Here is a 27,198-nt window from a genome sequence, read left to right as displayed (position 1 = left end):
CCTTTTTTAAGATGCTGATACCAACATGTAACGTGCTGACATGGACTCGGGTGTTGACACCTGCTTGGAATACTGAGCTCTGAATACTGTGTATGAAAATGGAGGATTGTACATTTCCAAATTAAGCCTTGATTGGATTCATCCAAAGTAAGACTCAGTCACAAGACTACTGCCCTGAAGAAGTTCTCTTGACCAAAACCCGTTGGCTGTATTGCTTTCTATGGTTGGAACACAATAAAGAAGATTGTTATATGATATTCAGATGACTCTCCTTTATTCTTTTGAAGTCAATGAATTCAATACATGTTTAACTCTTTAACTGAGTGCTTCCTGAGTGATCATTTTTTACTCTTTCTGTTTATGCAGCAGTATCTTGAGCAACTGGTACTGTTCAGGGTTGCACCAATATATATGGTGGGGACATACTTAGGTGTGCTGTATTCCTTTGCCTAGCTGCTTTTGTAAATTGTTTGGAGTAACAAGGTAAATGTTGGACTGAGACAACTAATGCCTGGTAAATTTATGGAGCTATTATCTGTATTATTAGAATCTTGCACATCGCAGGCCATTATCTAGTTAAATGGAATTTCTCAACTCATTCATTTCTTATTATTGCACTCATTAAATGTAGTATAAAATCAATGTCAATATTTTTTAAGAAAAATCCTTCCTAGCTCACAATTGTAATTTTTAGCTAAATTAGATATCAGGCAATTATGATTCCTTGTCAGAATGATTTTAATCCAGTAACAATATGCTTCGGGATAAATATAGTAAGAGTATAATTAGTGGTAGACATTAATCACCCTGTAACCTTATGTTCATTACTGTTTTAGCAACGGGCATATTCTGACATCAGTATATGCTGCTAATAAGCAAATTGTGCCACTCTTTACTTCAACAATGTATTACAAGTAAGTAATGATGTTTTTGCGTGTGTGCCACTTCTGGTCTGACAGGCCCCTCCGCGTACAACTGTAGTTTCAGTTGCAAAATAAGAAAGGGTCAGCTGTCTACTGCAACCTCACAGAGAGAGCAGCACAGGGACACGTAAGTCGCAGCATGTAAAAGAGCAGAGGGCGTGCATGGTGGTCGTAGTCAAGACGCCTGCTGCAGCCCCTCAGTGAGCAGCTGAGGAAAGGCCTTACAGCCTAGCTGTCTCCCACATGCCCTAACAAGAGTGCCTCTGATGATAGCAGATACCATACCCCAAAATGGGTACATTGTAAGGATATTGAAAGTTCTGTACCCTTATCAAAGGACTCCACCTTCAGCCATGTGTTGATATACGATCATGGAAACTCATAATGTACTTATAATGTACAACTGGTGTAGTGTAGTTCCTATAGGCTCTGCGCATTGGAATAATATATCCTATAGATTTGACGTAGGACTTATGTCTACTAGGTCTCTATTGAATATATTAAACATAATTGTGAGTGCCAGCTAGCTCAGAGGTCACTAGAAACTTTCTCGAATTCACAAGAAGGGATTAGTTTCTGACAACCGTATAAACATGACAACTTTGTTTCCCCAAGTATAAACGTATCTTCAGAGTCGTGGAAACAATAGATAGATATTTTACTCAGTGAATTGTGCATGGTTCATTTCATCAGAGGAGCAGAGAAAATAGAGAGATGAGCGTTTTCAATAAAAAAGGTTTTATTGAACAGTCTTCTTTCTCATGCAAGAGAAGTGAAATGCTACAATCGTAATGCAGACTGCAAAGTATAATGCTTACTGCGAGGATAGTATTCTAAAATAATAAAATCATTGTATGGTTTCTAAGCCATAAAAAGACATACATAAATAACAATGGCTAAAAGTACTCAACTGGTGCTTCTAAAATATGCCTACTCCAATGCACCTAACCTGAGTCTAGTACACGGGAAGAAGTAAGTGTGGTGTAGCAGAGGTTTAGTTTCTTTGCCAAGAATCTATCCAAGATTTCTCATAGGGTCTAATCAGCTCCATACCTTAGTTTAGAACGAAGGAGGTCTGGGATCTCTGTCTCCGAGCTCGATTTCCCAACACCACGCAAGGGGAGCTTGGAAACATTGGAGCTGGATTCTCGGAGAGAGAAAGGACAACTTCCTGGTCAGTGCGTCAGCTGGAGGGTCGGCTTCCTTCAGCACTTGCTGTAGCGAGCTGCGTTGGGCAAGTAGATAGTCGAACTGCTCCGAACCACCGTGTCCTAGAGCAAGTGAAGGCATATTTATACCTTGAAGGAGCCTAGTTTGACGTAAAGTCGGGCATAATGACGTCAGTAAAGAACCCAAAGGGAATGGTAGTTCTTTGTAAACTCTATGTGTTCTTGGACAAATCAATATTCAAGCAAGGGGATGTCCCTGACTGCTTAAGCCGATTTCCCAAGAAACCGTTGTGACTTTTTGGTACAGGTGGAAGTAGCCATGCCTGTATTTGGACTGCATGGGCTATGTCTAAATATGTGAATGATTTCTATGCCTATATTAGGGCAATGTGAATTGTACCTATATAAGAGAATGAATCAGGAAAATTCACTCTGTGCCTAAAACGCCACACAACACCTACTCCACTTTATTATGTACGGCATTACTAAGTTCAAAACACATAAAACATATCTAAATGTGATGTGTTAAAAACCCACCACAAAATAAATAAAAATGCATTGGTTTTGGTTGTACACGAAAAAAAGCATTGGTACTATATGCATATAAAGGCAATGTTTCATTCAAAGCATATAGATGACATTTGAAAAATGCTATCCGAATGAATCACGAAAATATATTTATGAAATGGCTCTTAAATACACAAGAAAAAGTCGAGACCATTCCATGGCACAATATATAAAATGTTTAGGTTGTGGACAAGGTCAAATATTGTCTCTTGTAAGTTTTCACAGAATTCTTGTTCTCTATTTATTTTTCTACTTTAAGCAGATTTCTCTGGTGCCAAAAAAATTTTAATTTTGGAAAAAAGTAAAATCCCATAGAACGCTGTGTGCTAATTTCAAAAGTAAGTCTCATTGTTTGGAGAAAACATAAAATCTTCTAAGCTGGTATAGAATTTGTCTACCACAGTAGGTGAAAGTTGGACTACTTCGTTAAGTAGACCGATTGCACAAAAATGTGAAGCATCGCCGTCAGCGATAGCCGCATTAGCAATGTTCGAAGAGATGGAGATGGTACCTGTGTGTCTGTCGATCCACGTATCTCACCATCAACAGTTTGCGTCTGTGAGACCTTAATGAATGCCATCATCAGGATAGGTAGCCGCTGGGGACAACACAATGCATGGGCCGTTACCGAACCAAGCAAAGTATCAACATCCATTGGCAGGACCGATGGGAGTGTCAGACAGATGTCCAACACACATTCTTCTCCACATAGCAGGCATCGTAGAATAGGTAAGATGCAGTCTTGCCAGATTGGTCGGAATGATAGAAACCACGTGGTTTTCAGATCTCTTAAACGAGCCAAGCGAAGATTCTGTATCATGAGCTCACGACATTACATTGCCAGGAGAGTGTTCTCTAAGGTAATCTGGGTGTCGCTGATGACTGGACTTGCCATATCGGAGCAGAAGGAACAAGAATAGTATTCCTGCTACGAGTCCCAAAATGAGAGGCAGGCTGCCGAACACAGAGTGCACGAAGTTTGTAAATATGCAGAGAACTGCTTCAAAGGGTACTAACAGTCCAGAAAAAACTGTCTTAAATACATGTACAATACCACTGGTATGAGAATTGTTTAAGATACGACCTAACATTTCTGCAGTTTGTGTCTAAAAGGGCATGTATCTCTGCAGAAGACCCTGTAACTTGTAGTTCATACGTCTCTTTGTACGAGGTCAGTGGCACAGTTTTTTTATAAAAGAATGGCTTTCATTTTGCTTAAAGTATCAATTCATATAGAAGAGATGTTCAGTGAATGTCATAACAGCGTCTTTCCGTCTGTCTTAGTTTTAGGAAACAATACTTGCATACAACAAGTGGCCCTGGCTGACACATTTACGAGATAGGCTATTCCGGGCAACATGCCACAGCAGCTGTGATCATTCAAGATAATATTGCTTCCGTTAGAAAGCTGCCTAAAAATTGGATCTATCACTGCAGCTGGAGAACCTTGCAGGTGGCAGGATAAGTTGGTAGAAGAACCGTCACAGCCTCCTTGTAAGTTAATACTCTGACATAAAAGTGTACTGCTTAGTGCGCTTTTGCAGTTTGTACCACTAAGAAATACTTATTTTCCCCCACTCCAACATGTTATGTATGTTATGTATAAAAACTTGTAAAGCGCACTTTCACCATGTGGTTTCTTGGAGCTGGTAAGCATCAGGAGAACAAAACGGTTTGAGAAACAAAGGGTGAAGATAGCCAAAAGGAAAGGCTAATCATAGGCCTTGCGAAACAAGAGGGATTTCAAAGAAGATCTAAACTGAGTATAGGAAAATGTGAGCCTGAACTCAGGAGTAAGTGCATTCCAAAATGAAGGGGCAAGGAAGGAAAATCGTAGCCCCCCATGTTTCTTGCGTTTGAAGGAAGGGATAGTGAGCAAGGCCAGGCGGGAAGACCTGAGGTTGCGGGAGGGGACATAGCTGCACAAGAGAGAAGAAATAAAGGCAGGGCCGAGGCCAGTCAGCGCCACACATCTGTGTGTATATGGTAAATCTCAGGTTAATATGATGTATTCTTTACCCAACCTTTCATATACGCCAGCTGGTATATGTTTCAAACAATATTGAAAATGGAAAATTGTGACAGGCAGAGTGATTGTCCCGTGTATTTGCCATTCTGTTGCAGATTTTTCCGAAACAGTTAATTGTAATCTTTCCAGTTTTTCAATGCTCAGCACAGTATAGTCTGCTCCTCTTTGTGCCAAAGTGACTTGTTTATCTGTAAGGTTAAATACAGAAAACAATGACGTGGTGTTGATTAGACGCCATGGCACATATCCAGAACGAAGATTTTGTAACGTTCAGACTAAAAGCATTATAGAACGTAATTGTGACTGTCCATGCTGTAGCGTGAGCAAGTCCTGCTCCATTATGTCTATGGCAGAGGATACTATGCTGTCCAAAGAATAAATTCTGGATGAGAGAGTCGTTAACCCATTGTCAACTACAGAGAGAGATTTCTCTAAATTAATACGATCAATTTCTCATATTCGTTCTGGAATCTCTGCTTGTGTCGCTTTCCAAGCTTCATTATAAATGGCATATATACCAGCGTATATAAAACGTTTATGACGCAGTTCAGGAGGCCCTTGTAAGAAGTTCCTCAAATCAACACCATCTTTAAGTAAAGATAAGTGTTGTTTTACCTCTGTTAATGTGGACTTTTGTAGCCACTCAAGGCACAGTTTTCCTACACTGTATTTTGTTACTATCCCTGGATGTTGTCTCTGGGCATATCTTTGATCTGGACTATTGTATGTAAACCCTTGTGTTTTATTCAGGAATCTATGTTGACAGTTGTTTGTGTCTATGGGCCATATTAACCATTTCTTCCAATCAGGATCAGTTCTGTTTTTTAGTAAAATTGTTTTGACATCGACCCCTCCTTCTGTAGTATTTTTACTATCAGGTGTAGGTGTAGGTATGGACGGTTTGTTTAAATCTTTTATCTTGGCTAGGCCAAGACAGGATGTCTGTTGAACAGTGTCATTCAAATAGATTATTTGTTCCGGGATGATGCCGGCTCAAAACCTAATGTGGACAGCTGAGCATAAAAGGCCGCAGAATAAATTTGCTTAGCATTAGACAACATACTCTTCATTCCTGTCTTATTAACATTTTGAAAGTAAAATGTTTCTGGATTTAAGACATTAAAACCTGAGAAGTATGGACATTTTTCATAAAATGTTTTTGAGCTACCCTTTGGTGGCATTGGACAATGTTCCCATTAGTTGAAAGTATAAACATTTTTAGGGTTTGCAGATCTTTGCAAAAAATGATGACCATAGTGATTATAACAGTACATTTGTTCATAATCTGAGGAACCTTCTAAGTATTCATGTTTTGTAAATTTTGCAGACATCTCTAAGTCTGACATCATATTATTAACAGTCTCAAAGTCCCAAACACCAGAAAATGTGCTGGGTGAAATAAAGTAATAAAGGAAACCTTGAATTGGTGTAGAATCTTCAACAGCTCTGCCGGACCAAAGATGTCATAATCAGTTCTGTCCCAAGCTGTACCACCAGGTATAGGAACAGCTGTGATGTTCACTGATGTCAAGTCTCTTTGTTCACAATGAGATGATTTATGTGGCTTGAGGAGTAAGTTGATGTTCTTACTTGATGTGTCCATTTTACTATATCTTCCATTTATCAGCATTCCCAAAGTTAATACAAGAATTAGCCAAAGTAGGAGAAAAGGTACGCCTAGCACAATCCAAAGTTCAACTCATGGTGAAACCAGATAAGTTTCTTCAAGTTGATGAAAAAGTTCTGCTACTTGTTCTTTAAAAGTTTTATTTGTTGGCGTTGTTTCAGGCTCACTGGGATCCCCGGAAAAAATGTATCAAAGTTAATGAAATAGCCAGAGGCAGTTCTGTCAATGGTAGGCATTGCATCAGAATTACTTGAAATCGCTGGAGGTATTTGAACACTTGTCATATTAGTATAGTCAGATGCTATTTCATTGTAGACAGGCGTTTCTTGACTAACTGTTTTTTGGGTCTCAAGGGGTACAAATTCCATGGCTTCGTTGCATACTCCTTCTTTTCGCACTGCATATTCCTCAAAGGTGGTGAGTCTCTCAGTTTGAACCTCTTGGATAGTAGCCAGATTTGGTTGTCTGCTACATCTTTTGAGTCCACTTGGCCTACTACTTATGATTGGCCACATGATGTGGTTTTACCAGGTCGATGGACACAAACCTGTTCTCCTTTCTTCCAGCAAGGGGCGGCAGTAACACTGTTCTTGATCCGTGAATTGCTAAGACAGGTACTGGTTGTCTGTATGAAGGCCCAAATTCCTTCTTATCTGCGATCTTTTCTCTGACGACATCCCCAATCTTTGGAATACAGGCAGGCCTTGCTGGGATAGGTGGTTCCCCTTCAGTGGTCGTTGGCTTATGCAATGTGTTGCTTTGCCTTCTCCTTGTTTCATTTAAGTCCTGCAAAACAGCCAAATGGTCTTTGATACCAAAAGGTTTGTGTTCTACCACTGAAGTGTGACGATCAAGGTCCTGGACAATCATTCTAGTGCCAAAAAGTATTTCATATGGAGTGATTCCACTCAGAGAACTTCTTGGCAGATTATTTAGACTACGTTGGACACTTATTCTCTCCACCACAGAATTTCCCTTAGGATGGAATGGACTAGAATACCGCAATGCAACGCCCAGATTGGTCATGGCCTCCTTGTAAGCTTTGGAGCTAAACGCAGGACCCTGGTCAGAATGTAGCGTGCCAACTGCGTATGTGCCGATAAAGACTCGCAAATCAGTTTGGGCGTCAGCTGAGTGCTGAGGCCACATCCAAATGAATCTTGAGCACAAATCCACTGCGACCATGATATATTTAAAGTTGACCTACTTGTAGGACACCCCCGCGCCGCACGGCCACCAGCTGCTGCGTGTGCCCCCTTGCCTCGACTGCCTCGCTGCCTGCCTCGCTGCCGCTGACCACGCCCCCTCCTTCGAGCGGCGTGGTCCGTGAGCGCCTGCCGGTTTCTCTTGACTGTTTTTGCATTTGTTTTGTCTTTTCCTTCCTTTGTGCCTGTTTTTATTTGATTCTGTGCCCGTTATTGTGGTTTTCCTTCCTGTTTGGCCGCTGTCTCGCCGCCCTCCGCTCTCCCTCCCCGCTTCCCGCCACCGCCGCTAACCCCGCCCCTTTTTTCCCTTCTGTACCCTCCCCGCTCCCGCCTCCCAGCTGCTCCGCCCACCCGCGCACTTGGCCTTATATGGCGACCGTGCGACGCAGGTGAGTGTGACCTACTTGTAGGACACCCCCGCGCCGCACGGCCACCAGCTGCTGCGTGTGCCCCCTTGCCTCGACTGCCTCGCTGCCTGCCTCGCTGCCGCTGACCACACCCCCTCCTTCGAGCGGCGTGGTCCGTGAGCGCCTGCCGGTTTCTCTTGACTGTTTTTGCATTTGTTTTGTCTTTTCCTTCCTTTGTGCCTGTTTTTATTTGATTGATTCTGTGCCCGTAATTGTGGTTTTCCTTCCTGTTTGGCCGCTGTCTCGCCGCCCTCCGCTCTCCCTCCCCGCTTCCCGCCACCGCCGCTAACCCCGCCCCTTTTTTCCCTTCTGTACCCTCCCCGCTCCCGCCTCCCAGCTGTTCCGCCCACCCGCGCACTTCGCCTTATATGGCGACCGTGCGAACGCGCAGCGTTCACGCGCAGCGGGCGCGCCGATTGTGCGCCGAAGGCGCGCCAAAGGTAAGCCCGTCTACGCCCGTCCGCGCCTGGACCGCGCCCAGTGTCAGGACCCCTGGCCCACGAGGACCCCGACCGACCCGCCTGACGTACACCGCCGCCACCCTCATCGCACTCAACACCGGCCGAGTCCCGGGATGCTGCAGAGCCACCCCACGACGCGTCCACGGACCCTTCAGCTGCAACACCTGCAAGTTCACCTGCATCCGGACCTGCCCGACACCAGCACCCGCCAAGCCGAACACCAGCAGCAACCACCTCAAGTGCATCCTGCTCAACACCCGCTCCGTCCACAGACACGCCATCGAACTCTGGAACCTCCTAGACGCCACAGCCCCTGACGTTGCCTTCATCACGGAGACCTGGTTGAACGCCTCCTCAGCGCCCGACATCGCCATCGCCATCCCAGACGGCTACAAGATCACCCAGAGGGACCGCAACGCCAACCAGGTGGGAGGAGGCGTCGCCATCATCCACAAGAACACCATCCGCATCACGACCAGCACCGACAACACCTCACCCTCCGCCGAACACCTGCATTTCCAGATCCACACCGACCCGAAGACCACCCTCAGAGGCACCCTGATCTACCGACCTCCGGGACCACGCACTCAATTCAGCGAGGACATCGCCGACTTCGTCAGCCCGCACGCCCTCCCCTCCGCTGACTACATCCTCCTGGGGGACTTCAACTTCCACCTGGAGAACAACAACGACTGCAACACCAGCACCCTGCTCGACAACCTCGCCAACCTTGGACTCAAGCAGCTGGTGTCCACCCCCACCCACCTCGCCGGACACACACTCGACGCCATCTTCTCATCCAGCAAAGACATCACCTTCAGCCACGCCACAGAACTCCACTGGACGGACCACAGATGCATCCACTTCACCTTCAGAAGAACGACGATCCACCACCACCAGCAACAGGTTGCCCGAAGAAGCTGGACCAAGATCACAGCCGACCAGCTCGCCGCTTCCCTGAGTCAGCACCCTCCCGCCAGCTCAGCGAACCCCAGCCAGGCCGCCGACAACCTCACGAAGTGGATCAGCAACTGCGCAGACGAACTCGCCCCTCTGAGGATCCCGCCCAGCAGACCCGGCAGTAAGAGAGCCCCATGGTTCACCGACGAACTCAAGAGCTCCAAGAAGAACTGCTGAGCCCTCGAGAAAACCTGGAGAAAGGAACCCACGCAGGACAACAGGACCACCCTCAAGCTCGCCACCCGGAAACACCACCAACTGATCCGCACCGCCAAGAAAACGGCTTTCAAGAACCGACTGGACAACAACGCACACAACTGCAAGGAACTCTTCAACATCGTGAAAGAGCTCTCCAACCCCAACGCCGGAAACAACGACATCACCCCATCGCAAGACCTCTGCAACTCCCTCGCCTCCTACTTCCACAACAAGATCGCGGACATACACAACAGCTTCAGCACTCAACCGACGCACGCCACGACCGCAGTAACGCCACCCACCACCACCCTCCGGCCTGGACCCTGGTCAACACCGAAGACACCGTCCACATGATGAACTCCGTCCACTCCGGATCTCCGACCGACCCCTGCCCTCACCACGTCTTCAACAAAGCCGACGCTGTCATCGCACCCCACCTGCGGGACATCATCAACACCTCATTCGACACCGCCACCTTCCCCGAGAGCTGGAAGCACGCCGAACTCAGCGCTCTACTCAAGAAACCCACAGCAGACCCCACCGAACTCAAGATTTACCGCCCCATCTCTCTACTCCCGTTCCCAGCCAAAGTCATCGAGAAGACCGTCAACAAACAGCTGGCCGCCTTCCTCGAGACGAATGGATCCCTCGACCCATCGCAGTCCGGATTCCGTGCCAACCACAGCACCGAGACTGCCCTCATCGCCGCCACCGACGACATCCGAGCCCTGATGGACAACGGAGAAACAGCGGCCCTCATCCTCCTAGACCTCTCCGCGGCTTTCGACGCGGTCTGCCACCGCACCCTAGTGCAGCGCCTCAGCAACGTCGGAATCCAGGAGAAGGCACTGTAATGGATCGTCTCCTTCCTCGACGGAAGAACACAGAGAGTCCGCCTACCACCGTACAAGTCAGAGGCCACCGAAGTCATCTGCGGCGTCCCTCAAGGATCCTCGCTGAGCCCTACTCTCTTCAACGTCTACATGAGCCCCCTCGCGGCCATCGCACGCCAACACAACCTCAACATAATCTCCTACGCCGACGACACCCAGCTGATCCTCTCCCTGACCAACGACCCCGCCGCCGCCAGAGCCAACCTGCACGAAGGGATGAAAGAGGTAGCCGAGTGGATGACGACGAGCCGCCTGAAACTGAACTCAGATAAGACGGAGGTCCTCATCCTGGGCTCCTCGCCCTCCGCCTGGGACGACTCCTGGTGGCCCCCCGCCCTGGGCACCGCACCCAAACCGACGAACCACGCACGCAACCTGGGCTTCATCCTGGACTCCTCCCTCTCCATGACCAGGCAAGTCAACGCCGTCTCCTCGTCGTGCTTCAACATCCTGCGCATGCTTCGGAAGATCTTCTGGTGGATCCCCACGGAGACCAGGAAGACCGTCACCCAGGCCCTCGTCACCAGCCGACTGGACTACGGCAACGCACTCTACGCCGGAACCACCGCCAAGATCCAGAAGAGACTCCAGCGCATCCAGAACGCCTCAGCCTGACTCATCCTCGATGTCCCACGACACAGCCACATCTCCGGACACCTAAGAGACCTGCACTGGCTCCCGGTCAACAAGAGAATCACCTTCCGCCTCCTTACCCACGCTCACAAAGCTCTCCACGATCAAGGCCCGAGCTACCTCAACAACCGCATCAACTTCTACGCTCCCAAACGCCACCTCCGATCTGCCAGCCACGCCCTCGCCGCCGTCCCACGCATCCGTAGAGCCACTACAGGAGGAAGGTCCTTCTCCTACCTGGCCGCCAAGACCTGGAACTCCCTCCCGGCCGACCTGCGCCTGACCCAAGACCACCTCTCCTTCAGGAAGAAGCTCAAGACCTGGCTGTTCGAGCAGTAGCGGCACCCCCCCCCCCCCCCCCCCCCCCTTGAGACCCTACGGGTAGGTAGTGCGCTCTACAAATGTCTTGATTGATTGATTGATTGATTGATTGATTGAAAGTTGCCATCCCTCTGTAAGGGACGGCAGTGGTACAGGTAAACGCAAGCTAATGGTTTATCTGATATTAACAGGGGCGTTTGCCCAGGACGTTTCACAGTAGAGACTTTCATCTTTTGGCAGATTTCACATGCCAAAACATAGTTTCCGGTCTGTTTCCTCATGCGCATCCACCAGTATGTTTGTTTTCATAACAACACTGTGGCGGAAACACCTGTGTGTGCAGAGGCGAGCCCTTCATGTGCTGCTAAGATTAGTCCTAATCTATGTTCCATGTTTGGAATTACTCTATCCCCCACTCCAGAGATTCAAGCAAAAGGAACATTATTTGCATCAGTTATATACGAGTATTTGAGTGGAAAGCCTTTTGGTAATGTTTTACCGCTGTCTTTGTTGGAAGCGGTGACAGCCTGCATTATTTCGCTGTATATTTTTGTTTTTGAATTAGTGATTGCAGCTACGGAAGCCATTTGCACAGCTGCCTTCACGGCTTCATCAGCCAGTGAATTCCCTGCAATGTGAAAGCCATCACGTTGATGACTAAGTGTATGAATCATGTGAGTTTTTTGCAGTTCTTTTTGTAGCTGAACTACTTGTTCCCAAAGCAATTTATGCTTGATTGTGCCACCTTTTGCATCTTTGTAACCGTTTTAAATCCAGTTCTGCAAGTATTCATTGTAAGATTGAATGTAGTAATAGGAATCGCACACTATGAGTGTGGTGAATTCGCAATCGGTATTTTCAAGCGCCATCTTGAATGCTTGTAGTTCAGCTCGCTGAGCTGTACAGTCTCCCAGAGATTGTGTTTTTGTGACCATAGGTCGGAATTTACCATCGCGCCAGCGACCTGTAACGATCACACACGCAGCACTATAAGCTTGTTTACCCCCAATTACGGGCTGTGCTGATCCGTCTGTATAAATTATACATTCGTATTGTTCTAGAGCCAGAATCTCAGTGGGCAGAGGACATTCTTGCTCGTAGTGTAAGAATTCTTGAGTTTTCAAGTAGGGGTCAAAAACGTATTCAACGTCTGTTGCAGCAAGAGAGTTAGCCCATTGTATCCATCTCGGATGTAAAGCTTTTGCATTTGGAATGCTTGCTTTTCTCACTGCCTCTAAGGCAGGTACAGGAGTAACGACCATAATGCGTTTTCCCTGTGCGAGGGCTCTCTTTTTTGCTACTGCAGTTTGAACCGCTGTCAGACTTTTTTCTGTAGAAGTGAATTACATTTCAGCTTGTGTGTACAAGTGTGATTTATAAGCTATTGGTACTTTTCCTCCCTCATTAAAGGTTAAGTACGTGAATCCACATCTTCCTGGAATGATTCGGATTACAAGGTTGCGTACGTTTACACGTCTTTGTAAATGTGTTGTTGCTAACATGTCTGTTTGCACTGAACGCAAAATTTCTGTGGACTTTTGAGTCCAATTAGTTGTTTTGAAATCAGGTTTGATTAATTCGTAGAGAGGTTTAACCCTTTCTGCGTAATTTAGAATGTATGTTTTTCAGAAATTTAGGAAACCTAGAAATTACTGTAAGTTTTTTAGCATTTTTGGAGGTTGGAGCAGCGCACACTTTTCTAAAACGTTGGCTGCCAGGCTTTTGCCTTCACTTGATAATTCGTATCCTAGAAAAAGGACGTTGAGGTGGGCAATTCTTGATTTCTTAAAGTTGAATTCACACCCTTCAGAGGCGAATCCAAGTATAATGGTATTCACTCTGTTCAAGTGCCTGTCCAAGTCATTGTCTGTTAGATAGATGTCATCGACATAAGATAATGCCTCATCATCATACGTTTGTAGTAACTCTGTTACTCTAGCTGAAAAGAACCCCAGACTATTCTTGAATCCCTGGGGGAGATGACAGAAGTGACGCTGTGTCCCCATAATTCAGAAAGCGGTCAAGTACCTGCTTTCAGGAGCAATGTTTTGACAGAAGAAACCGTTAGAAATATCTAATGTGGTTTTATATTTTTTATGCACAATGTTATTCATTAGTTTAAATGTCTGTAGTCCAAAATTAGACGATATGTATTCTCTGGTATGGAGACCGGAAACTAAGGATTGTTCATTGACGAGGTGCATGTTTTAATCACCCCTTGGTATTCAAGTTGATCTAAAATCTCCCTGACCTGTTTTTTAGCTTCTTGCTTAACTGGATACTGCCTTTGTGCATGTGGTTATGATTTTAATTGGATTTTATGGTGAGTGGAATCCTCACCCCATCCTACATGATTTTTATTTAATGCTAGAGCCTGGGCTACAGCCCATTTTCTGGCATAGGTGTATTTTAAGTGAAATGGAATATGATTGGTGAAGGCCGGCATAATGATGTCTTCGCCATGTGTGCACTCCCTGACAGATTTTGGTGGCCAGTCTTTTTCAGATAGAAGAATGTCATAACCCTTAGAGAGCTTCTGCCAAAAAAGTGCTCTTATGTTCCTAGTTATGCCCCCTCCATCCGGAGCGTTACTTTATATAACTTATGGGGTATTCTAGCAGTTTCAACTTGGATGTACTCATTCAAGTCCACTGTCTCCAGATGATCCTTCAAGATCTTGCGAGCTATGGTGACCTCTGCTGCGCTGTCCAGCATTGTCTGGGCCCACTCCCCGTTCTTGAGTTGTGTCCTCAAGATCCTCGACATGTCTGTTTTTAGACCTGCTACCTTCTTTTTGGTGAATTTGGTTTTCTTATTTTTTGGAACGTGTTGATCGTCTTTGGACTTCACGCGTTCTTCCTTGTGTTCTGACCATCCTCTTCTTTCCGATTTCTGTAAGGAAGTCTGAAAGGTACGAGAGAAACGTGTATCAGTATCTTGATATCTATCAGGTTTTTTCAAATTATTCCTGTTCCTGAGGTTATACCTCTTTTCAGAGGGCTCCTTTTGAGGAGACCTACCTCGGGATTGACAACGCTTCTCTTTAGAAGTTTGTTTAGTGTTCTCCCACTTCTTTTTAGGAACAGTGAGAGTGTTTTTAATAAAGATCTTTTCAGGACTCTCTGTTAGTTGGGGCTTAACTGGTTTGCCACCCAAACTATCTTGACGTAGTTCTTCATAGGATTTTTCAATTATTCTGGCCAGTTCATATGGTTGCTCAGTTACATCAAATTCTCTTAAATTATGGCAGATCATCACGGATGCTGCCTCACCTTTAATATTAGCTAATATTATTGTTGAGACCTGTTTGAAATCTTTTCAGCAGTTTCATACCCACAGTTAGAGCAGGCTCTGCCCCGTATTCATTTTGAATCTGTTTCAGGACGTCTGGTATTACCGCCATAGACAAAACACCATGTGTTTTTGTGTCGATTGAAGCAAAGACTGTACCCCAAGTGTGACAGTCCTCCAGGTGTGGTGCGATCCCCATTATTAAACAGATTGTTAAAATCCTGTGTTTCTCATGGGGGGCAGTATCGGGAAATACTGCCTAGATTTGAGTAATTTTTGAGCTATCCAGAATGGAATTTGTTCCCTTTTTGAGGGCAATTTACCAATGACTGATTGTATAGTCTGTGGTGTGATTTTATTTGTGTTCTGCTGGTAAGGGGTTTGTTGTGGAATCCTTATAGGAGGTTGGACTGTTAGAGTCTGCATGACATATTGAACCAATTGTCTATGGAGTTTGATTAGTTGTTTTAGTTGAACTAATAGTTCTGCGTCTGACATTTCTTCAACGTCAGGATGTAGTGTATAGCTGGCTAGTACCGGCCATGTTGATCCTGGTCTACCTAGTGGACCGAGCCTGGTGATGTGATTTTGATGTGTAGGGCACCTTTAAACCAGAGCGCATGCTCTTGGTAAGTTAGTGGAATTTCAACAACCTTGAAAGGAGTGTATTCCATTGGATGTTCCTCTACTTTTTAGAAGTGAAACACATGTGATACTGGATTTCCTTCAGGGAAGAAAATCTATGAATAGAATACCTTTGTCTGCCGATATTCATGTGCCTCTATGACAAAAATTACCCTACCACCTCTTGGTGATAGGCCATTTTTTATAAGCTTCACAGTGATGGTTTTCCTTAAGTTTTCCGGGATGATTTTAGCATCCGGGTCGTCTTGTTGAAAACCTGTAACGTCTAAGCCTGATTGGGTTGCAGTTACTGCAGCTCCACTGGGTGCGTTATTGCGGTCGTTATTCAACATTGATTAATGAAAGTTTGCAGAGAAAGTTTTAAGGAAACAAAGATATGGTGTACAATATTTTGGAACACTGTATCCTTACACGTTGAAAAAAACAAAAACTAATACGTAGGATTTTCGTCCTACTCAGTTATGGTGGATATTATCCCTTTACCCACTCCAGACATCTAGGCACAGATGTAGGTAATAGCAAATTACCGAATGGTAAATACCGAATTTTACCGATTCGGTATTTAATATTCGGTAATTGCTATGTAGGTAAAAAATTCGGTAAAAATACCGAATCGGTAAGATTCGTTAATTACCGATTCGGTAATTACCGATTCGGTATTTACTATGGAATCCTAGGGGCCTTGAAGCCCATAGGATTCCATAGCAAATACCGAATCGGTAATTACCGAATCTGTAAATTTACCGATTTTACAAGGGGGACAGGGTGTCACTTTGACACCCTGTCCAGGCTGTTTCAGGCTTGTGTGCCATGTGACACACAGACATGCCCTTAGGGCATGTATGTGTGACACATGGCACAGGTGTACATGCACAGATGTGCATGTACACAGGAAATCGTTATTTACCATGTAATAGTATTACATGGTAAATACCGAATCCTGAATGGCCTGTAGCACTGTTAACAGTGCTACCTACATAGCAAATTACAGATTCTGTATTTTTACTGATCGGTAATTTTACCGAATAGGTAAAATTACAGAATCGGTAAATTTACTGATTCTGTAATTTTACCGATTCGGTAAAATTACCGAATCTGTAGGTTTTTCAAACCCCTACATACCAATGTCCAAATACCGGTCGGAAACGGCCGATAATCGGTATTTTCGGCCGATTCTGACTGGTATTTTGACACCTACATCTGGCCCTTGGTGGAGTATTTTAAGAAAAAAAAAAGGGGTCTCTGTGAAAAGCACAACAGAGTTACTCTAGTGTCTAGCATTAAATTAGTGCCTTAACAAAAGTTGGGCGCCATGTAGTGTAGTTCCTATATTTCCAATAGGTTCTGAGTATTGGAATAATATATCCTATAGATTTGACGTAGGACTTATGTCTACTAGGTCTCTATCAAATATATTAAACTTAATTGTGAGTGCCAGCTAGCTCAGAGGTCACTAGAAACTTTCTCGAATTCACAAGAAGGGATTAGTTTCTGACAACCAAATGAAGATGACAACTTTGTTCCCCAAGAATAAACGTATTTTCAGAGTAGTGGAAACTATAGATAGATATTTTACTCAGTCAATCGTGCATGCTTCATTTCATCAGAGGTGCAGAGAAAATAGACGGGCGTTTTCAATAAAAAAGGTTTCATTGAACAGTCTTCTTTCTCATGCAAGAGAAGTGAAATGCTACAATCGTAATGCAGACTGCAAAGTATAATGCGTACAGCGAGGATAGTATTATAAAATAATACTGTAAAAGCATTGTAAGGTTTCTAAGCCATAAAAATACATACATAAATTACAATGGCTAAAAGTACTCAACTGGTGCTTCTAAAATACGCCTACCCCAATGTACCTAACCTGAGTCTAGTACGCGGGAAGTGTGGTGTAGCAGAGATTTAGTTTCATTGCCAAGAATCTATCCAAGATTTCTCTTAGGGTCTAATTAGCTCCATACCTTAGTTGAGAATGAAAGAGGTCTGGTATCTCTGTCTCGGGACTCGATTTCCCAACAACCCGCAAGGAGAGCTTGGAAACACTGGAGCTGGATTCTCTGCGAGAGAAAGGACAGCTTCTCGGTCAGTGCGTCAGCTGGAGGGTCAGCTTCCTTCGGCACTTGCTGTAGTGAGCTACGTCGGGCAAGTTGATAGTCGAACTGCTCCGAACCACCGTGTCCTTGCTAGAGCAAGTGAAGGCATATTTTTACCTTGAAGGTGCCTAGTTTGACGTAAAGTCGGGCATAATAACGCCAGTAGAGAGCCCCAAGGGAATGGTAGTTCTTTGTAAACTCCATGAGTTCTTGGACAAATCAATATTCAAGCAAGGGGATGTCCCTGACTGCTTAAGCCGATTTTCCAAGAAATCGTTGTGACTTTTTGGTACAGGTGGAAGTAGCCATGCCTGTATTTGGACTGCATGGGCTATGTCTAAATATGGGTATGATTTCTATGCCTATATTAGGGCAATGTGAATTGTCCCTTTATAAGGGCATGAATCATGAAAATTCACTCTGTGCCTAAAACGCCACACAACACTGGGGGCACTTTGATCAATATATTTTGTGCAATTCAACATTGTACAATGTTATTGGTCCATGTCAGAGTATCTATACGTAGATATACATTATCTATTCCTCTGGCTTGATTTACTTCTTGAAAAACCAAAGGAAATGATGGACGGAGCGTTGACAATACAAGCACTCACCCCCAGTCAACTGATCTGGGTTTAATCCATCACTGCTCTTTAGCCCACTCTGCCACCCCAGTTCAGACATAGCCATATGCAAATCAGTCTGACCCTGTGCCTCATGGGAACAGTCCAGCCCGAACTGCCAAGCCATGCCTTCCCTGGACCGGAAACAAGCTACCGAGGACCGGTTTCTGGCATTTTAGCCTTCTTCAGCCCGGCTTGCTTGAATCCAGTGGCAAAGTGAGCAAGGGACTCACGTCTGAGCATACCCTGCCACCTTATGGCGAACAAAGAAAAACCAAAGGAAATGATGGACGGCGCGTTGACAATACAAGCACTCACCCCCAGTCAACTGATCTGGGTTTAATCCATCACCGTTCTTTAGCCCACTCTGCCACCCCAGTTCAGACATGGCCATATGCAAATCAGTCTGACCCTGTGCCTCATGGGAACAGTCCGGCCCGAACTGCCAAGCCATGCCTTCCCTGGACCGGAAACAAGCTACCGAGGACCGGTTTCTGGCATTTCAGCCTTCTTCAGCCCGGCTTGCTTGAATCCAGTGGCAAAGTGAGCAAGGGACTCACGTCTGAGCATACCCTGCCAACTTATGGCGAACAAAGAAAAACCAAAGGAAATGATGGACGGAGCGTTGACAATACAAGCACTCACCCTCAGTCAACTGATCTGGGTTTAATCCATCACCGTTCTTTAGCCCACTCTGCCATCCCAGTTTAGACATGGCCATATGCAAATCAGTCTGACCCTGTGCCTCATGCCAGAAACCGGTCCTCGGAAGCTTGTTTCCGGTCCAGGGAAGACATGGCTTGGCAGTTCGGGCTGGACTGTTCCCATGATGCACAGGGTCAGACTGATTTGCATATAGCCATGTCTGAACTGGGGTGGCAGAGTGGGCTAAAGAACAGTGATGGATTAAACCCAGATCTTTTGACTGGGTGTGAGTGTTTGATTGATTCGGATGCTCCGTCCATCACCACCCCCTTTTGTACCACTTTTGGCCACCATAAGTGGGGCAGGGTATGCTCAGACGTGAGTCCCTTGCTCACTTTGCCACTGGATTCAAGCAAGTCGGGCTGAAGACAGCTGGAATGCCATAAACCGGTCCTCGGAAGCTTGTTTCCGGTCCAGGGAAGACATGGCTTGGCAGTTCGGGCTGGACTGTTCCCATGAGGCACAGGGTCAGACAGATTTGCATATAGCCATGTCTGAACAGAGGTGGCAGAGTGGGCTAATAAACAGTGATGGATTAAACCCAGATCTTTTGACTGGGTGTGAGTGTTTGATTGATTCGGATGCTCCATCCATCACCACCCCTTTTTGTACCGCTTTTGGCCGCCATAAGTGTGGCAGGGTATGCTCAGACGTGAGTCCCTTGCTCACTTTGCCACTGGATTCAAGCAAGCCGGGCTGAAGACGGCTGGAATGCCAGAAACCGGTCCCCGGAAGCTTGTTTCCGGTCCAGGGAAGACATGGCTTGGCAGTTCGGGCTGGACTGTTCCCATGAGGCACAGGGTCAAACTGATTTGCATATAGCCATGTCTGAACTGGGGTGGCAGAGTGGGCTAAAGAACAGTGATGGATTAAACCCAGATATTTTGACTGGGTGTGAGTGTTTGATTGATTCGGATGCTCCGTCCATCACCACCCCCTTTTGTACCATTGATTTACTTCTTGTACATGTATTATTTCTTTGTCGCTCATCACTGTGGGAACGCTTGCGAGCACTGAGCACTTTTCATACAGCAGTACATGTTGGATACTTTCTTGACATTTGTCTCGTTGTTTCATCAATTGAAGTATTTTAACTGCATTTTAATCTGTCAAATGTTCCATTCATTGAATTACCTGCTCTCTGGTTAAATGTGTTTAATCTTTCATCACACAAACCTATGTTGTATTTATTATATTCAATGGCAACAAGCAAGACACCTGATAGACAAATATTAGATCTGGGGCTGACAAGAGAGCCAGAAATACTGATCATCAAGCCATGTACAGCTGGCCCACAAACAGAGATACCATGTTGTTATTAGATTGATGACTGGCACACACAGTAATTATGCTTTGAGGATGAAACACGCAACTACACTGTCTACTTAACTCTGATCTGGTTCCTACTGAGAAAATGCTCTTATTGCTGAGCTCATTCACTTGCACACAACCTCTCTTAACTTAACCAAGAAGAAAATAAGGTTCCCTTCTTTCTACTGGCTATCCTAGCCTCCATCCTATCCACGTAGTTTGCCTGTTTGGTGTATTTCCCGTGCTGAGATTGGAAACATGCAATGCTACTGTATGTCCTTGTCATCTAAATTCTCATTTGGTTTCTTTTTCATGTTTCTTTCATTCATAGTTGTGTTAATACATTAGACTTAAGTTTATACATACCCTTCATGCAAGGTTATTGATTTGAAGCAAAGGAACTTCTGAGGGATTTGAGCAAGGGACTCATGTCTGAGTATACCCTGCCACACCTATAGTGGCCAAAAACGATTCAGAAAAGGGGGTGGTGATGAACAGAGTGTCTGAATAGTGCAGTGAGCTAAGAAACGGTGATGGATCAAGCCCTGATCTGTTGACTGGGTATGAGTGTTCTGTTTAATTCAGATACTCTGTCCATCACCACCCCCTTTTCTGAATCGTTTTGTCCACCATAAGCGTGGAAGGGTATACTCAGATGTGAGTCCCTTGCTCATTGCACCATCAGGATTCAAGCAAGCCGGGCCGAAGACGGCTGTAATGCCAGAAACCGGTCCCCGGAAGTTTGTTTCGTTCCCAGTATAAGATTTGGCTTGGTAGTTTGGTCTGCCCTGTTCCCCTGATGCACTGGGCCAGGGACAGACTAATTTGCATGTAGCCAGGTTCTGAGCTGGGATGGTGCAGTGAGCTAAGAAACGGTGATGGATCAAGCCCTGATCTGTTGACTGGGTATGAGTGTTCTGTTTAATTCAAATACTCTGTCCATCACCACCCCCTTTTCTGAATCGTTTTGTCCACCATAAGCGTGGAAGGGTATACTCAGATGTGAGTCGCTTGCTCATTGCACCATCAGGATTCAAGCAAGCCGGGCCGAAGACGGCTGTAATGCCAGAAACCGGTCCCCGGAAGCTTGTTTCCTTCCCAGTATAAGAATTGGCTTGGTAGTTTGGTCTGCCCTGTTCCCATGATGCACTGGGCCAGGGACAGACTAATTTGCATGTAGCCAGGTTCTGAGCTGGGATGGTGCAGTGAGATAAAAGACGGTGATGGATCAAGCCCTGATCTGTTGACTGGGTATGAGTGTTCTGTTTAATTCAGATACTCTGTCCATCACCACCCCCTTTTCTGAATCGTTTTGTCCACCATAAGCGTGGAAGGGTATACTCAGATGTAAGTCCCTTGCTCATTGCACCATCAGGATTAAAGCAAGCCGGGCCGAAGATGGCTGTAATGCCAGAAACCGGTCCCCGGAAGCTTGTTTCCTTCCCAGTATAAGAATTGGCTTGGTAGTTTGGTCCGCCCTGTTCCCATGATGCACTGGGCCAGGCACAGACTAATTTGCATGTAGCCAGGTTCTGAGCTGGGATGGTGCAGTGAGCTAAAAAACGGTGATGGATCAAGCCCTGATCTGTTGACTGGGTATGAGTGTTCTGTTTAATTCAGATACTCTGTCCATCACCACCCCCTTTTTTTAAATCATGAAAAGAGGCAGGCACAAAATTATTTATGAATATTCGTTTGAATCTCAGAGTCTCTTCATTGAACCAGGAAATCTTGGACACACTTTACAGAAAATGGCAAGACATTGTACAAACCAACTTTCCAACTTTCCTAACAACCTGTTTCCACAGAGGACAACAATGATGAATTCCTAGGAGCAATCACACCAGATGTCATCATATGTAATGTCTTGAGCCTGAGAATGGTGACTGCAGGTGAGGTCTTCCTTTCAGATCCGAATGCAAAATTGATGCTTGTTCCTAGTGGCGGCTGGCATCTACAGGAAAGGGGGGCATGCGAGCGAAAATAATTTATAAAAAGAATACACCTAACTGAAGACAAACATGTCCTCCGCAACAGATGTCTTCTTTCTTCAACAGTAGCCCAGCCACAAGGAAACTCCCTTGACTTATCCTGGTGCTGCTCTCATGCAGCAGAAGATCAGCACCCTGGAGGGAGTGGCCTCACTAAGCGATCCACAGTGCTCTGGAGGCATGCACATGTCTTAAGGCAACTGGGTTAGAGATGTTTAAACTGTGCATGTGTGGCTGGCCGTAGCAAGACGGCGGGCCAAAGAGACATGCGTGCTTTAAACAGTGCATAACAGCTCACCCTCCTCCTTGCTGAGGCCCGCCCTGTCCTGATGCTCTGTTACCATTTTATGTTTCATCTCTAGGGCTTAGGGGGTAATTTAAGTGGGGCAAAGCTCCTCTACTCCAATCGAGGAGCTGTCCCGTCTTGTTCCTCTAGGCTTGGATGTGGCTCTGTGATTCTAAAAAATGGCTGTGGGTTCAATGGCTCAGAATAAACGCATTGACCTATCACTAGAATATCAGGAAAATTACTTCCCTAGATATTCCCTCATGATTTTAGCCTTTATCAGGGCTCCTTTAATAAATCATATAGTAAGGAGACTCTAGTTAAAGTTAAGTTAATTTTTACCTTCTGATTTACCAGTCTACCCTTCTCAGTTTAATACCCTCCCCATACATTGATAGGAGGATTTTCAGTTTACTAGGACTTGAGCAGGGAAGAGTCGAAAAAGATCTCCAGCAAAGACCCCTTTGGGGGCCCATTGGGCATTGTAGCTCAAGTCTAACGAGGAGCTAAGCCCGATGTTGAAGCATGCCACCCTTGGGTGGGTGAGGGCTCTTAGTCCTAAAAGAGAGCACTCCATCTGACCACATCTCTCTTGGACTCTGAGTTAGGGTACCCTGATATTGACAAGGAACTGCACACTTGATTACAATTTTTATGAGAGTAGAGGAGTGTGTGTGCTAGACCTATATGTACTGTCCGTCTCTACTTTAGTTTTAATTACACCTTAAATGGTCCTCTCCACTCCCTTTGTTTTAAGTCTTCAGTATTGCCCTATTGGTACAGGTGAAGCAATTTACATGTTTTAGGACAAGGCTTAATTACCCCTTCCTTTAAACATTTCAAATACAATTTATTATTTACTAAATTACCTCTTTATAGTTATTGAAAAGGCTTAGTTTGGTTCAAGCTAGGTGGTGTACTGTGTATGTGACCCAGAACCCACCTTAAATAGCAAAGCTTCTTTTGAAACTGATTTGCTTTGCTATCCATACATCAGTGAAACAGCTAATGGTGTTGCCGTAAGTGCCAGGTTTGATGATCGTAAATTGATGGAAGTACACTTTTTATTTTGAATGGGATCATTTAGAGATATTTTCTGTGATCAATTGATTTTTTTAAATACCATGGTTCCATTTCTGTGGTTCTATGATAATTTCGGAGGCAGATGCACAAGTTATAATGAGTTGTTACCTGTATTGAACTAATCATGGTGCTAAGCGCGAACACCGTGGCGGAATCTCTCAATGTTGACTGGCTGTCAAATGTCCCTTGGGTATCCATCAACAACACTGCCACCTGCAGAAGAGAAGCAGTTCATAAGCATGTACACCATTCAAAGGGATCATCGCTGAGGTGTACAATGTACGTCAACCTGGAAATGGGATACATTTAATAGACAAATGTGTATGAAATTGAAAAGTATCATACAATACAAAAAATAGAAATTCACATTTCCTCTTACTTTCCCCAAAGTGAAGGCCAGATGTATGAAGTTTGTTAGAGGAGATTTCCTTGTAGGTAAGAGGTTGTAACAACAAAATAGTTCTAAATATGCATGAAATATTTTCACTGTTAACCACTGCGACCTTTCATATATCCCATAAAAACAGGTGAAAAAACCTTCATAAACACACAAAAAACGTATCTTTGACACTCAATTTACCAACCTCAAAAAGATGGAAAATAGACTAAGCCTTCCTGGAATTCCTATTTGACCAGCAGGCTGCAGAGAAGTTAATGGTGAACCTTTAACAAACATAGCCCTTATTTCTTTATAAATCTCAATGCCGTTTCTGCCTCCACCTTTTGTGCTGTTTCATTTGTAGTCTTGCCTCATTTTCTCCCTTAGTTCCTGATATTCTTAGACCTGTGTCAAAGGCTGAAACCACATACGAGAGTGGATGCAGTAGAAGGGACCAACAGTGGTCAAGGGTAATTCCTCCCACAGACACAAACACAAAAAGCAAGAGCAAAAAAGAGGTAAGAAAAGATCCGATCTGACTCAACAAAAAACAGAGACATTCTTAATCTTAAAAGACCAATATTAATCAATATAAAAATTAAGAGATGTTGGTCATGTAATGCTGAAGGCCGGGATGGCGGCAGTGGTGAACCCTTTGGTCAACCCCATCCTCAATGCCTCCCTGAGGGAGGGGAGTGTCCCTCGCACCTGGAAAAGGGCGATGGTGATCCCCCTCCTGAAAAAGCCGGGTCTTGACGCCGAGGTTCTGGCCAATTATAGGCCAATTTCACTTCTCCCGGCTCTAGCCAAGATCACAGAAAAACATGTCCATGGTGTCCTGTCGAGCTTTTTGGAAGCTAACAATCTGCTCCATCCATCCCAATCCGGATTCCATCCTAACTTAAGTACGGAAACAGCTTTGTTGGAGGTCTCTGAGATCATCAGGGAGACCTTGGATGCTGGCGGCAGGGCCATGTTGGTCATGTTAGACCTGTCGGCGGCTTTCGACACCGTCTCCCACGAGGCGCTTCTTGCCAGGCTTTATGACATCGGCCTTAGGGGGACGGTGCTCAAATGGTTCACATCTTTTCTTGAGGGCCGCCGCCAGACGATCTGGGTCTCCCAGAGCTCCGCCGAGATGCCGCCATTGGGAGTCGGGTTCCACCGGGCTCTGTGTTGAGCCCCACGCTGTTTAACATCTTCATGTCCCCTTTGGCGGCCGTGGTGGAGGCACATGGGGCCCAGATCGTGTCCTACACCGACGATACGCAACTCCTCTTCACATGCGGTAAAGATCAGGCGTTTGATGGAGAGAGTATTCGGGGCTGCCTGGGAATGGTCTTCGACTGGTTCCAGCGGAACAGTCTGAAAGCCAATTCGAGTAAGTCGGAGGTTTTATTCTTCGGCTGTGCCACCGATCCTGAATGGCGGGAATGGTGGCCGTCTGATATGTGTCCTCCTGTACAGTCATCATTGGTTGCCAAAAACCTGGGAGTCAAGCTGGACAATCAGCTTTCGCTGAGAACGCATGTTCTCGGTCTGGCCGGCACCTGCTATGGCATTTTGAAAATGCTCCGCAAGTTCTTACCACTGCTGTCTGTGGAGCATAGGCGGATTACTGTGCAAGCTCTCATTGGATCCAGGCTGGATTACGCCAATGCCCTCTTCCTTGGCCTTCCTGACTACCTGGTCCAGCGCCTGCAGGTGGCGCAGAACTCTGCCGCCCGGGAAATTTTCGGCCTGCACAGGCGAGCTCGAGCTTCCGGGTTGCTACAGACGCTCCATTGGCTGCCCATCCGGAAGCGGATCATGTTCAAATCTCTGACGCTGATGCATAAAGCATTGTTTGGCTCAGGTGCTGGATATCTGCAGCAGAGATTGGCCTTCTACCGTCCAGCCCGCTCTCTGCGGTCTGAATCCCTTTTTAATGCTGTGGTCCCGCGTGTGCGGAAGGCCCGCGCTGGGGGGCGCTCCTTTAGCTGTAAGGCTCCCCAGCTGTGGAATTCGCTTCCGCTGACGCTACGCAGCACCGCCAATCTGCTTCAGTTCAGGAAGAGTCTGAAGACCTGGCTTTTTAACCTTTAGGCCTTTTTTGTTTTCCCCTTCCCATCTGGTGTTTGTTTGTGCTCTGTTGTGCTATTCTACCTTGAGCTGCATGTGGAAAGCGCCGGGACACTCACTTGAGTAGCCGTGCGCTATATAAACGCATTATAACATAACATAACATAACAAGGCTACTTTAAGCAGCAGAAAGATTCTTTCGTCGTACTTGGGAAATGGATTGACCTGCTACATTGACAGTCACAAGATTACAATTTGTTCCACTGTGTAGGTCAGTGTGAACCCTATTTACAGACTCTCTTGTGAAGTACTGAGATACAGTCTCAAGTTTTATAGTTTCATCAAACTTTGGAAATTTCATTTCCTTTTAGATAAAAATCCTAAGTATGTAAAGAAGACATATAATAGGAAGCCTACGTCCTATTATTGTGGATGTTGAACAAAGAATGAACACTAAGTATAGATCCAAATGTACACATGTTGACAGTGTTCTCCAGTCAAGGTGGATTGTTCAAAACCTCCTTCCTTCACATAGCCTATCCTTTTTAAAATCCAAGGAATGCTCAACACAAGTGATTTCTCCCTATGGCTTGCAGGTTCTTTCCTTGTTCCTTACTGTTAATCCAGCACCTTCTGTGGGCCACAGCCCCAACCGCTTATCATTTACACAACTCAGATATGCTCTCCTTCCTTCTACCCTATTATACCCTTCAAAACCTTCTGAACCCCTTTAATCACATTTATACCATCTACTTCTTCACAATCTAGACATGTCCTAAAGCATTTGCTAATATTTTCAAGCTTTCCCAGTACAACCAAACAACAGAAGTATTCCACAGTCAATATTTTACTTAAGAAGGCAATATTATAGACCTTTGTATTGCTCAATAATTTATTGTGCAAAGGATTTCTACTAATTTGGAATCAAAATATCAGCAATGACCGCTCACTTGATTAAAAGTAGCTGTTCTGTGTCACTTAGCCAATAGACATCTTCTAACAATTTGCTGATTTGCAAAACATTTTCTTCCAGTGCTATGAACAAATCCCCATTTTAGCACAATCAAAATATTGCCTGTAAGTGTTCCAGCTAACACGAGGTGAGTATACAATCACACACTTTCCCTATTGTTATGTTATGTTATGTTATGCTATGTTATGTTATGTTATCCGTGCTTATATAGCGCACTGCTGCCCCAGTAAAGGGGCGTCCTGGCGCTTCCAAACAACAGAGAACGAACCTGGGTACTACAGCGGGAAAGCTCTAATATAAAAACAGCGGCCAGATAAGTTATTGTAATGGAAAGAGATAGGTTTTGATAGCTTTCCTAAAGTCC

General features: G+C 45.2%; 1 protein-coding gene across 3 annotated transcripts in view; it reads right to left on the bottom strand.

Moving 5' to 3' along the window:
• The window catches only part of ATL1 (atlastin GTPase 1), a 311,830-nt gene that overhangs the window by 119,572 nt on the left and 165,060 nt on the right, over positions 1–27,198 (bottom strand). For all 3 annotated transcript variants that reach the window (XM_086937304.1, XM_086937301.1, XM_086937300.1), the window contains exon 4: positions 23,530–23,634. In XM_086937304.1, the coding sequence (XP_086793430.1) occupies positions 23,530–23,634 (105 nt within the window). The remainder of the gene's footprint in view (positions 1–23,529; positions 23,635–27,198) is intronic.

Source organism: Lissotriton vulgaris, chromosome 9 (assembly GCF_964263255.1).
Source record: "Lissotriton vulgaris chromosome 9, aLisVul1.2, whole genome shotgun sequence".
Classification (NCBI taxonomy): domain Eukaryota; kingdom Metazoa; phylum Chordata; class Amphibia; order Caudata; family Salamandridae; genus Lissotriton; species Lissotriton vulgaris.
Note: the sequence above shows the minus strand (reverse complement) of the source record. Positions and strands in the feature narration are given on the sequence as shown.